The sequence below is a fragment of the Nerophis ophidion genome, linkage group LG08, assembly GCF_033978795.1.
Source record: "Nerophis ophidion isolate RoL-2023_Sa linkage group LG08, RoL_Noph_v1.0, whole genome shotgun sequence".
NCBI lineage: Eukaryota > Metazoa > Chordata > Actinopteri > Syngnathiformes > Syngnathidae > Nerophis > Nerophis ophidion.
In genome coordinates this window covers 25,407,383-25,421,037 of record NC_084618.1, presented here as the reverse complement: position 1 = coordinate 25,421,037, position 13,655 = coordinate 25,407,383, and the positions used below count along the sequence as shown (strand labels likewise).

The 13,655-nt window shown below is 41.0% G+C and overlaps 1 protein-coding gene across 2 annotated transcripts in view; it reads left to right on the top strand.

The window, feature by feature from the left end:
* Positions 1 to 13,114, top strand: part of thrab (thyroid hormone receptor alpha b) — a 285,769-nt gene extending 272,655 nt beyond the window's left edge. Inside the window, exons 7-8 of one of the 2 annotated variants that reach the window (XM_061908104.1) lie at positions 2,547 to 2,805; positions 12,775 to 13,114. In XM_061908104.1, coding sequence (XP_061764088.1) covers positions 2,547 to 2,805; positions 12,775 to 13,025 — 510 coding nt within the window. In that variant the 3' untranslated portion in view covers positions 13,026 to 13,114. The remainder of the gene's footprint in view (positions 1 to 2,546; positions 2,806 to 12,774) is intronic. The other variant, XM_061908103.1, reaches the window with a different exon arrangement.
* Positions 13,115 to 13,655: the final 541 nt, after the last annotated feature.

The window sequence follows — 13,655 nt, the reverse complement described above, 5'->3', positions numbered from 1 at the left end:
ATTCCTGGAATCAGATTCAGAATTGATCGTCCATTCAAACCGAATCTTGCAATGTAATATTTGGTATAATAATTACAACTTTTTTAAAACAGCTTCCAGGTTAGAAACATTCCTTCCGGTTTCATGGAGATGGACTAGAAATGTCTTTGAAAAATATGTTTCATTTAACGATAGACTTTTGAAAATTAAGAATCGATTCTTTTGTGCACCCCTGTTAGTGGTGTGAATCTTCTGCCACCGAACGATTTGATCCGATTCACCATTCCTGGAGTGATGATTCGATTCAGAATCGATTCTCACAATGTATTATTTGGTATAATAATTATAACTTTTTCAAAACATGGTTGCATGGAGATGGACTGAGATGGGTGTCTTAACGATTCAATCCGATTCCAATTCCTGGAGAGATGATTCGATTCAGAATTGATTCTTGCAATTTGTTACTTGGTTTAAAAATTATAACTTTTTCAAAACAGGTTGCATGGAGATGGACTAAAATGTCCTTAAATAAATAAATATTTCATTCAAAAATACACTTTTGAAAAATTAAGAATAGACGACTCAGGATCGCGATTCGGATGTGAATCGATTCTTTTGTGCACCTCTGGTAGTATCGATTCACATCCGAATTGCGATCCTGAGTCATCGATTCTTAATTTTCTATTTTTTAAATAAAATTAAAAAAAATTGGAGACATTTTTAGTCCATCTCCTTGCAACCAAAAGTATAATAATTACAACTTATAAAAGTTATAATGATTACCGTATTTCCTTGAATTGTCGCCGGGTATATAGTATGCGCCTGCCTAGAATTACTGCCGGGTCAAACTCGTTTCGCAAAATATTATTTTTATTAGCGCATTTCTAGAATTTCCACCGGGTCAAACTTGTTTCGCCAACTAATTAGCATATGCCTAGAATTTCCGCCGGGTCAAACTCGTCACGTCACGAGTGACACGTCACCTGTCATCATTTTCAAAATGGAGGAGGCTGATTTGAATCATTTGAAATCCCATAAAGGGAAGAAGATTAAGAGCTATTCAGTAGGATTTAAGGTCCAAACTATTGAATATGCTAAAAAGAACAGTAAGCATCTCTGTTTTATTAATGTACTGTAGCTGCGTGTGTCAAATATGAGTCATTAAATGACTCCCGCCTCCTGGTGGTAGAGGGCGCTAGTGATCCTTCTTGCGACAACTCGGCTGCAGACGAAGTGACAACAAGCAGCAAGAGTGAGCAGCGATCGTTTATTTTTTCCTCTCGCTTGCACTTTTAACATGGAGGATTACATATCTAAAATAAAACAGTTTTCTAAACTGGACTTTCAATCGAAGCAGGAGGTAATAAAGGAAGATCTCCATCGGGACAGAGAGACTTTTAAAACTGAAGAAAGATAAGGAAGACTTCTATAAACAAGTTATCAATGCTTTTGATCAGAAGGAGCTGCGCATGGACTTCATTTATAAGTAAAGGTAAGACCATAATAACGTTTTTTTTTATTAAATGTGATTTTCATGATGGTATCCTTACATCACACTCAAATTTTTAAGCGCAGGCCTAAATTTACCGAATGCCTTTGGTAAGCGCCGCAGTGAGAAGAGTTTTTAAAATAATTAGTGCATGCTTACTTTTACCGCATGTTTTTGGTAAATGCCGGAGTGAGAAGAGGTTTTAAAATAATTAGCGCATGCTTGCCTTTACCGCATGCCTTTGGTAAGCGCCGGAGTGAGAAGAGGTTTTAAATTAATTAGCGCATGCTTACCTTTACCGCATGCCTTTAGTAAACGCTAGAGTTAGAAGAGGTTTTAAAATAATTAGCGCATGCTTGCCTTTACCGCATGCCTTTGGTAAATGCCGGAGTGAGAAGAGGTTTTAAATTAATTAGCGCCCCGGCGGCAATTCAAGGAAATACGGTATACCAAATAATACATTGTGAGAATTGATTCTGAATCGGACTAAAATGTCTTTAAATAAAAAAATATATATATTTATTTATATAATGTATATATATATATATATTTGATTTAAAAATAGACTTTTGAAAATTAAGGATCGACGACTCAGGTTTGCAATTCAGCTCTGAATCGATTTTGTGCACCCCGTGTGCACAAAACAAAATTTTTAATTCCGATTTTAAATCGATTCATGAGTTTCAAAAATTAATTACATTTTTTTTTTAATTTATTCATTTAATTTTTTTCAGTCCGTCTCCTCGCAACCAGAAAGATCTTTTCTCACCTGTAAATTGTTTTGAAAAAGTTTCATTATTATTATTATTATTATTATTATTGCACCAAATTGTGAGGTTTGAATCGAGAATCGATTGAATGGAATTGTCACCCGGGAATCGGACTGAGTGGTTCGGTACTCAGTGTGTGTGCGTGTCAAGGTGCATGACTGACAGGTCAGTCAGCAGCGCAGGAATATGAAACATTCATTAAGGAGGATCCATTGCATTAAACACGAGGGGGCTGGGCCTGTGCATCCGTCGTCCCCTCCGAATGAAAGCGCGGCATTAACGGCGACTTCCTGTGGCGTCCCCGCCAGCTGCCGTGCGAGGACCAGATCATCCTGCTGAAGGGCTGCTGCATGGAGATCATGTCGCTGAGGGCCGCCATGCGCTACGACCCCGAGAGCGAGACGCTGACGCTGAGCGGCGAGATGGCGGTCAAGCGCGAGCAGCTGAAGAACGGCGGGCTGGGCGTGGTGTCGGACGCCATCTTCGACCTGGGCAAGAGCCTGGCGCAGTTCAACCTGGACGACACGGAGGTGGCTCTGTTGCAGGCCGTGCTGCTCATGAGCTCAGGTGCGTCCGCAAGCCTTCCAACACCTGATTCCAGCCCTGTTTTGTCAATATTCCTGTTTGTTTGCAGAGAAGAAAAGTCAACAAATCATAAAAAGAAGGTTTCTTCGCTATTTTTTCACTTTCGATACTGATACCGATGTTGATCCGATACGAGTCATACATAATTATATCATTGAGTAGTGTGGAATGTTAGATCAAGTGAAATGAGTTAAACAGAGAAACACTAACCCAGGGGTCACCAACCTTTTTGAAACCAAGAGCTACTTCTTGGGTAGTGATTAATGGGAAGGGCTACCAGTTTGATACACACTTAAAATAAATGCCAGAAATGGGCAATTTGCTCAATTTACCCAATTTACCTTTAATAAATAAATCTATATATATAAAAAAAATGGGTATTTCTGTCATTTTTTTTTCCTTTTACAGAAGGTTTTTTGTAGAGAATAAATGATGAAAGAAACACTTAATTGAACGGTTTAAAGGAGGCGAAAACAGGAAAAAAAATACAAATAAAATTTTTAAACATAGTTTATCTTCAATTTCGACTCTTTAAAATTCAAAATTCAACCGAAAAAAAGAAGAGAAAAACTAGCTAATTTGAATCTTTTTGAAAAAATTAAAAAAAGAATTAGTAATTTTTTTCCTGATTAAGATTAATTTTTGAATTTTGATGACATGTTTTAAATAGGTTAAAATCCAATCTGCATTTTGTTAGAATATGTAACAAATTCGACCAAGCTATATTTCTAACAAAGACAAATCATTATTTCTTCTAGATTTTCCAGAACAACATTTTTAAAATAAATTCAAAAGACTTTGAAATAAGATTTAAATTTGATTCTAAAGATTTTCTAGATTTGCCAGAATTTTTTTGGGGAATTTTAATCATAATAAGTTTGAAGAAATATTTCAAAAATATTCTTTGTCGAAAAAACAGAAGCTAAAATGAAGAAATAAATTAAAATGTACTTATTATTCTTTACAATAAAAAATAAAAAAATTACTCAAACATTGATTTAAAATGTCAGGAAAGAAGAGGAAGGAATTTAAAAGATAAAAAGGTATATGTGTTTAAAAATCCTAAAATCATTTTTAAGGTTGTATTTTTTTGTGTAAACTTGTCTTTCTGAAATTTATAAGAAGCAAAGTCAAAAGAATAATGAATTAATTTAAACAAGTGAAGACCAAGTCTTTAAAATATTTTCTTGGATTTTCAAATTCTATTTGAGTTTTGTCTCTCTTAGAATTAAAAATGTCATGCAAAGCGAGACCAGCTTGCTAGTAAATAAATAAAATTTAAAAAATAGAGGCAGCTCACTGGTAAGTGCTGCTGTTTGAGCAATTTTGAGAACAGGCCACTGGGCGACTCATCTGGTCCTTACGGGCTACCTGGTGCCCGCGGGCACTGCGTTGGTGACCCCTGCACTAACCTATTCCTTAATGCTGTGTTTAAGTTAAAGTGTTTTATTGTGACACCAGGCAGTCACAATAATTTATAAAGCTCAGGCCATGATGTTGAATGGTGCGGACACGTTTGTTACTGGATACTTTCCGCCTTTTAGACTTTGTTTGTGGAAGTAATAAGCCACCATGATTATTTGATACTTGTTTCTGTTGACAAATGGGCTGCTTTATTGTTCAATGATTATTACCCAGGTCTAGCTTGTGTGCTACTGTGTGCTTAGCTGTTGTGTAGCTGTTAGCTCTTGGTGGCTTGTAGCCTGGCATGTTTACCTTTTGTAAAATACCTAAGTAGATGAGAAGAAAAGACCAACCATGTGTGTTTATTGGAGGACATTTAGATGCAATAATTGATATCGGACTGATATTGTCAAAAAAAAGTAGTTGAGGATATGTGCTTGCATGTAAAATGTGTGATATCATGTGCGATATAAGCAGTCCTGCAGCGTGTTTACTTGTGTGCGGTATCGCAGTCCTGCAGCGTGTTTACTTGTGTGCGATAGAAGCAATCACGCAGCTGTTTACTTGTGTGTGATATCGTGTGCGATACAAGCAGTGCTGCAGTGTTGACTTGTGTGCCATACACGCAGTCCTGCAGAGTGTTTACATGTGTGCGATAGAAGCGGTGTCCTGCGGCTGTTTCCTTGAGTGCGATATCATTTGTGATACAAGCAGTCCTGCAGCGTGTCTACTTGTGTGTGATATTATGTGGGATACAAGCAGTCCTGCAGCGTGTTTACTTGTGTGCGATACAAGCAGCCCTGCAGTGTTTACTTGTGTGCGGTAGAAGCTGTCCTGCAGCTGTTTTCTTGCGTGGAATATCATTTGCGATACAATCAGTCCTGCAGCGTGTCTACTTGTGTGTGATATCATGTGCGATACAAGCTGCCCTGCAGCATGTTTACGTGTGTGCGATATCATGTGCGATACAAGCAGTCCTGCAGCGTGTTTACTTGCATGCGATACAAGCAATCAGGCAGTGTGTTGACTTGTGTGCGATACACACAGTCCTGCAGAGTGTTTACATGTGTGCGATAGAAGCGGTGTCCTGCGGCTGTTTCCTTGAGTGCGATATCATTTGTGATACAAGCAGTCCTGCAGCGTGTCTACTTGTGTGTGATATTATGTGGGATACAAGCAGTCCTGCAGCGTGTTTACTTGTGTGCGATACAAGCAGCCCTGCAATGTTTACGTGTGTGCGATATCATGTGCGATACAAGCAGTCCTGCAGCGTGTTTACTTGCATGCGATACAAGCAATCAGGCAGTGTGTTTACTTGTGTGCGATACAAGCAGTCCTGCAGCGTGTTTGCTTGTGTGTGATGACATGTGCGATGCAAGCAGTCCTGCAGGGTGTTTACTTGTGTGCGATAGAAGCGGTCCTTCAGCTGTTTTCTTGCGTATGATATCATTTGCAATACAAACAGTCCTGCAGCGTGTCTACTTGTGTGTGATATCATGTGCGATACAAGCGGCCCTGCAGCGTGTTTACTTGTATGCGATATCATGTCCGATACAAGCAGCCCTGCAGCGTGTTTACTTGCGAGCGATAAAAGCAATCTCGCAGTGTGTTTTCTTGTGTGCTAGACAAGCAATCCTGCAGTGTGTTTACTTGTGTGTGATGCCATGTACGACACAAGCAGTCCTGCAGTCTTGACTTGCGTGCGATATAATGTGCGATACAAGCAGTCCTGCAGTGTTTGCTTGCATGCAATATCATGTGGGATTGAAGCGGTCCTGCAGCTGTTTACTCGTGTGCGATATTATTTGCGATACAAGTAGTCTTGCAGCATGTTTACTTTTGTGTGATACAAGCAGTCCCGAAGAGTGTTTCCTTGCGTGCGATATCATGTGTGATACAAGCAGTCATGCAACTGTTTACTTGCGTGCGATATCATTTGCGATACAGGCAATCCTGCAGCGGGTTTACTTGCGTGTGATATCATTCGCGATACAAGCAGTCCTGCAGCGTGTTTACTTGTGTACAATATCATGTGCGAGACAAGCAGTCCTGCAGCATGATTACTTGTGTGCGATACAAGCAGTCCTGCAGCGTGTTTACTTGTGTACAATAGCATGTGTGATACAGTTATGCAGTGTGTTTACTTGTGTGAGATATAATGTGCGATACAATAAATCCTACAGTGTGTATACTTGTGTGTAATAACATATGCGATACAAGCAGTCCAGCAGAGTGTGTACTTGTGTGCGATGTCACGTGTGATAGAAGCGGTCCTGCATTGTGTTTACTTGTGTGCGTAATCATATGTGATACAAAGAGTCCTGCCATGTGTTTGTTTGCGTGCAAAATCATGTACGATACAAGCAGTCCTGCAGCGGGTTTACTTGTGGACATGATCATGTGCAATACGAGCAGTTTTGCATTGTGTTTACTTGTGTGATATAATGTGCAATACAAGCAGTCTTGCAGCGTGTTTACTTGCGTGCGATATCATGTGCGATACAAACAGTCCTGCAGTGTGTTTACTTTTTTGCAATCTCCTGTGTGTTACAAGCAGTCTTGCAGTGTGTTTACCAGCGTGCGATATCATGTGCGATACAAACAGTCCTGAAGTGTGTTTACTTGTGTGCGAAATCATGTGTGATACAAACAGTCCTGCCATGTGTTTGTTTGCATGCGATATAATATGCGATACAAGCATTCCTGCAGCGGGTTTACTTGTGTACAATGTCATGTGCAGTACAAGCAGTTTTGCAGAGTGTTTACTTGCGTGCGATTATCATGTGCGATGCAAACAGTCCTGCAGTGTGTTTACTTTGGTGCAATATCCTGAGCGATGCAAACAGTCCTGTGGCGTGTTTACATGTGTGCGATATCATGTGCGATACAAGCAGCCCTGCAGTGTATTTACTTGTGTGCGAAATCATGTGTGATAAAAACAGTCCTGCCGTGTGTTTGTTTGTGTTAAAGTTAAAGTACCAATGATTGTCACACACACACTAGGTGTGGCGAAATTTGTCCTCTGCATTTGTGCAATATCATGTGCAATACAAGCAGTTTTGCAGATTGTTGACTTGTGTGATATAATGTGTGACACAAGCAGTCCTGCAGCAGGTTTACTTGCGTGTGATATCATTTGCGATACATGCAGTCTTGCAGCTTGTTTACTTGCGTGTGATATTATGTGCGATACAAACAGTCCTGCAGCGTGTTTACTTTTGTGCGAAATCATGTGCGATACAAACAGTCCTGCAGCGTGTTTACTTTTGTGCGAAATCATGTGTGATACAAACAGTCCTGCCATTTGTTTGTTTTTGTGCGATATCATGTGCGATACAACCAGTTCTGAAACGGGTTTACTTGTGTACAATATCATGTGCAGTACAAGCAGTTTTGCAGTGTGTTTACTTGTGGGATCTCATGTTGGATACAAGCGGTCTTGCAGCGTGTTTACTTGCATACGATATCATGTGCGAAAGAAACGGTCCTGCAGCTGTTGCGTGCAATATCATGTGCGATATAAACAGTCCTGCAGTGTGTTTACTTTTCTGCAATATCCTGAGCGATGCAATCAGTCCTGTAGCGTGTTTACTTGTGTGCGATATCATGTGCAATACAAGCAGTCTTGCAGTGTGTTTACTTGTGTTTAAAATCATGTGTGATACAAGCAGTTCTGCAGTGGGTTTACTCGTGTACAATATCATGTGTAATACCAGCAGTTTTGCACAGTGTTTTTAAGTGTGTAATATCATGTGCGATACAAGCAGTCTTCCAGCGTGCTTACTTGCTTGCGATATCATGTGCGATACAAACTCTTGCAGTGTGTTTACTTGTGTGCGAAATCATGTGATACAACCAGTCCTGCCATGTGTTTGTTTGTGTGCGATATCATGTGCAATACAAGCAGTCCTGCAGCGTGTTTTTTCTCGTGTGCAATATAATGTGTGATACAAGCAGTCTTGCAGCGTGTTTACTTGTGGCCGATATAATGTGCGATACAAGCAGTCCTACAGTCTGTTTACTTGTGTGCGATATCATGTTCGATACAAGCAGTCCTGCTGCGTGTTTACGTTTGCAAAGCTGGACAGCCAGTTAACATCTAAATGTCCTATTTTACTGAAGTCATTTGCAAAAGGCAAACATGCAAGGCTGTGGGCTAAAAGCAGCTACGCAACAGCTAAGCGCACAATAGCACACAAGCTAGATATGTCATAACCATTGAACAACATTGTAGTGTAGAAGACCACATTTGTTAATATTAAGTATTAAAATAATTATAGATGCATATCATTAGGAAGTATCTGTCAGGTTCGTCCCTAACAGTTTGGTTGTGTTTTAGTTTTTTCCTCTGCATTTGTCTTTGTTTCCTCTGTGTGCGTAGTATTTCCTGTCCGCGCTCTTATTTTGTCTGTTTCCTGTGTTTCTCCCTGAGCGCTGTTTCCCCTCAGCTGTGGCTGAATGGCAACTTGCCACACCTGGTGTCAATCAGCCCACTCCTATTTTAACCTGCCTTCCCATCCAGTCTGTGCTGGATTATTGCTGCTGCTACCTGTTGTGTCGTATCATGTCGTGTCAATGCAGCGTTGCGGTAAGCTGTATTTGATAGTGGTTTGTAGCTTACTGTGTTTTGTTCCCTGCTTACAAAAGTTTGTTTGTCCATAGGCAAGTTTGTTATCCGCCTCGTGCGTGCTTTTTGTTGTACCCTTTGTTTGTTCCTGTTTTATCCATCCATCCATCCATTTTTTTTACCGTTTATTCCCTTTTGGGCTCGCAGGGGGCGCTGCCGCCTATCTCAGCTACAATCGGGCAGAAGGCGGTGTAGACCCTGGACAAGTCGCCACCTCATCGCAGTTTAGTGTTATATTAAATCATGTTTTCTTATTCACCGTCTCTGCAACTTGGGGTTCGTCACAAACTAACTCTGACAGTATCCAGTAACAAACGTGTCCGCATCATCGTCAGCTTATTGTGTCATGAGCTGAACTTGATGAATTATTGCGACCACCTGGTTAAACTTCAACTTAAAGACAGCATATGTCCTTTCCAGACGGTTAAAGGCCTACTGAAACCCACTACTACCCACCACGCAGTCTGATAGTTTATATATCAATGATGAAATATTAACATTGCAACACATGCCAATACGGCTTTTTAGTTTACTAAATATCAATTTTAAATTTCCCGGGAGTTTCGTCTTGGAAACTTCGTGTAATGATGACGTGTACGCAAGACGTCATGGGTTTTTAGGAAATATGAGCGCTGCACACACACACACAGCTAAAAGTCATCTGCTATAACGGCATAATTACACAGTATTTTGGACATCTGTGTTGCTGAATCTTTTGCAATTTGTTCAATTAATATTGGAGAAGTCACAGTAGAAAGATGGAGTTGGGAAGCTTTAGCCTTTAGCCACACAAACACACGGTGATTCCTTGTTTAAACTTCCCAGAGGTGAAACTTTCCTATGGATCAGAGCGCGGTCAAGCGAACATGGATCCCGACCACATGTCAACCAGCAGGTTTCGGTGAAAAAATTGTGGTTAAAAAGTCAGTTCTTACCGGAGAAAAGCTGAGCTCGTGCCGTCCATAGCTGCCGTCGACTCCCCTGAGACACTGGCGTCAACACACCCGTGGACACACTTCTCCGACTATCAGGTACTATTAAACTCACTAAAACACTAGCAACACAATAGAAAGATAAGGGATTTCCCAGAATTATCCTAGTAAATGTGTCTAAAAACATCGGAATCCGTCCCAATGCAATCGCGTTTTTTTTTCTAGTCCGTCGCTATCAATATCCTCAAACACGAATCTTTCATCCTCGCTCAAATTAATGGGGAAATTGTCGTTTTCTCGGTCCGAATAGCACTTTTTGTTGGAGGCTCCCATTAGAAACAATGTGAATATGTAAGGAGCCATCAAACATGTGACATCATCGTCTGCTACTTCCGGTAAAGGCAGGGCTTTTCTCTTAGCACCAAAAGTTGCGAACTTTATCGTGGATGTTCTCTACTAAATCCTTACAGAAAAAATATGGCAATATCGCGAAATGATCAAGTATGACACATAGAATGGACCTGCTATCCCCGTTTGAATAAAAAATCTAATTTCAGTAGGCCTTTATGGACCTGCTATCCCCGTTTAAAAAGTAGGTCCAAAAAAAAGTGCTATTCGGACCAAGAAAACGACAATTTCCCCATTAATTTGAGCGAGGATGAAAGATTTGTGTTTGAGGATATTGATAGCGACGGACTAGAAAAAAAAAAAAAAAGTTTTTAGACACATTTACTGGGATAATTCTGGGAAATCCCTTATCTTTCTATTGTGTTGCTAGTGTTTAGTGAGTTTAATAGTACCTGATAGTCGGAGAAGTGTGTCCATGGCCGGGTGTTGACGCTTGTCACTTGTCACTTTCGGACCATGTGCGCGCGCGCCTTTGCGAGTGTGCGCGCGCAGTCTAACGTCTCTCGCCGTCATCCTTTCTGTGTGTGTGTGTGTGTGTGTGTGTGTGTGTGTGTGTGTGTGTGTGTGTGTGTGTGTGTGTGTGTGTGTGTGTGTGTGTGTGTGTGTGTGTGTGTGTGTGTGTGTGTGTGTGTGTGTGTGTGTGTGTGTGATGCCCCGCCCCCTTTTATCAGGAGCAATTTACAAGCAACGAAACTTTTTTTTTTATTGTTATTATTAAGTGTTTTGTTTGTGAATACATCTTTAGAGAAAAGAAACAAAACAAAAAAATAACTAAAATGTGTCATACCTCACGACTTCAAAGGTCTGGTGGGCGGAGCCTTGTGTTTTGTTGCACGTCAACCTTCTACAACACATTGACGTGTGTTTGTGTGTGTGGGTGTGCTAGGGCTTGGGCGATACGGCTGAAAACGGTATCACGATATCAGTGTTGTTGTTTTTTTAATCAGTCGATATTGATCATTACTGATGTCTTTTATGACCTATGGAAAATAATGGGCAGGAAGAGACTACGTTAAATGTTAATATTTGTATTAAAATGGGATTATATTCCCCTCAGTTATCAAAGCACAAAGGAAATGTCAACACAAGCGTGTAAAACAGTCAATGTAAACAAAAGTACCAATAATTTTTTAAAAAGTATGTCCAACAAAAAGTGCTATACGGACCGAGAAAACGACAATTTCCCCATTAATTTGAGCGAGGATAAAAGATTTGTGTTTGAGGATATTGATAGCGACGGACTAGGAAAAATAAAAAAAAATAAAATAAAAAACACGATTGCATTGGGACGGATTCCGATGTTTTTAGACACATTTACTAGGATAATTCTGGGAAATCCCTTATCTTTCTATTGTGTTGCTAGTGTTTTAGTGAGTTTAATAGTACCTGATAGTCGGAGGGGTGTCTCCACGGGTGTCTTGACGCCAATGTCTCAGGGGAGTCGACGGCAGCTATGGACGGCACAAGCTCAGCTTTTCTCCTGTAAGAACTGACTTTTTAACCACAATTTTCTCACCGAAACCTGCTGGTTGACATTTGGTCGGGATCCATGTTCGCTTGACCGCGCTCTGATCCATAGTAAATTTTCACCTCTGGGAATTTTAAACAAGGAAGCACCGTGTGTTTGTGTGGCTAAAGGCTAAAGCTTCCCAACTCCATCTTTCTACTTTGACTCCTCCAATATTAATTGAACAAATTGCAAAAGATTCAGCAACACAGATGTCCAAAATACTATGTAATTATGCCATTAAAGCAGACGACTTTTAGCTGTGTGTGTGTCCGTAGCGCTCACACTTCCTAAAACCCTGTGACGTCACGCGTACACATCATCATTACACAACGTTTCCAAGACGAAACTCCCGGGAAATTTAAAATTGTAATTTAGCAAACTAAAAAACCTGTATTGGCATGTGTTGCAATGTTAATATTTCATCATTGATATATAAACTATCAGACTGCGTTGTGGGTAGTAGTGGGTTTCAGTAGACCTTTAATACTAAATAGTTTGTTGTTTTTTTATAGCTACCCTTGTTCTGTTTTACTCATTTGACTCGATCAAACCTTGTTTCAAATTCCACACTACAGAATGACGACAAGTGTGAATTATTTGTGCTGACATCAGTATCGGCCGCCTCTCAACTATCGTACCGGAGCTCAGAAGGTTGCATGGTACCGCCCTATCATGGAACCTCTCCACAATAAAAGCACGCAAGGCTTTTATTGACCGTCTTACCATCATGACCTTGAACTACCTTCCCTCTGTTGCTAGATATCTCGAGATGCAAGTTGTAATATGTATATGTGCTTTGCTATGGAGGTTTTTTTTCCCACTCCAGACTGGGCCCCCTTAGGAGCCCAGTCTAGATTGTATTTTTTTACTCATCCTTCCCCAGCGTTTACATTTTTCCCATCTTTTACGTAAGGCGACCCATCAGCGTTCTTGATCTGTAACCCTGTACACTGTTTGTTTGTCTAATCTTGAACAGGTTTGTGCTGAAAACAAAGTTTCGTTGTACTTGTTGCAATGACAATAAAGACCTATCCTATCCTATCCTGACCGTCTTGGCTCCGCCCCCGCAGACCGCTCGGGCCTGACGTGCATGGAGAAGATCGAGAAGTGCCAGGAGACGTACCTGCTGGCGCTGGAGCACTACATCAACTACCGCAAGCACAGCCTCCCCCACTTCTGGCCCAAGCTGCTGATGAAGGTGACCGACCTGCGCATGATCGGCGCCTGCCACGCCAGCCGCTTCCTGCACATGAAGGTGGAGTGTCCCAACGAGCTCTTCCCGCCGCTCTTCCTGGAGGTCTTCGAGGACCAGGAGGTGTGACGGGCACGGGGGAGGGGGGTGGGGAGACTCACTGGCGTTGTACAGAAAAAACAAACAAAAAAACTGGAAGCGACTCTCGCCGGCAGGAAGAGGAGGGGCTTCTGCTGCGGCGTGTAGGGGCCCTTCCGTCTGAGCATGCCAACACACACACACACACACACACAGAGAGAGAGAGAGCGGCGGCCATTGCTCTTCTCAGTATTATTGTCCGCCTGCAGCCTCACAATCAGCAGGTGGGCTGGGACAGGTGAGCACACCTGGACTGACCCAGCATGGATTCCTCAAGTCAATCTGAGCCGTTCCAGTCCATCCCGGTGCTATCTTTCTGGCAGACTACTCCATTTTTTTAACCTTGTTTTTGTTTTTTTCTGTCATCGGACCGGCTCCTGTGACACACACACACACACACTATTATTGTCATTTTATTTTTTCACACGCACGCACACTATTATTTTCATTTTCTTTTTTCACACACACACATTTTTTTTTCTTTTTTTTTCTCACAAACGCGCACACACTTTTTTCATTTTATTTTTTCACACACACACTAATTTTCATTTAATTTTTTTGTCACACACACTTTTTTTATTTTAGTTTTTCACACACACTAATTTTCATTTCATTTTTTGT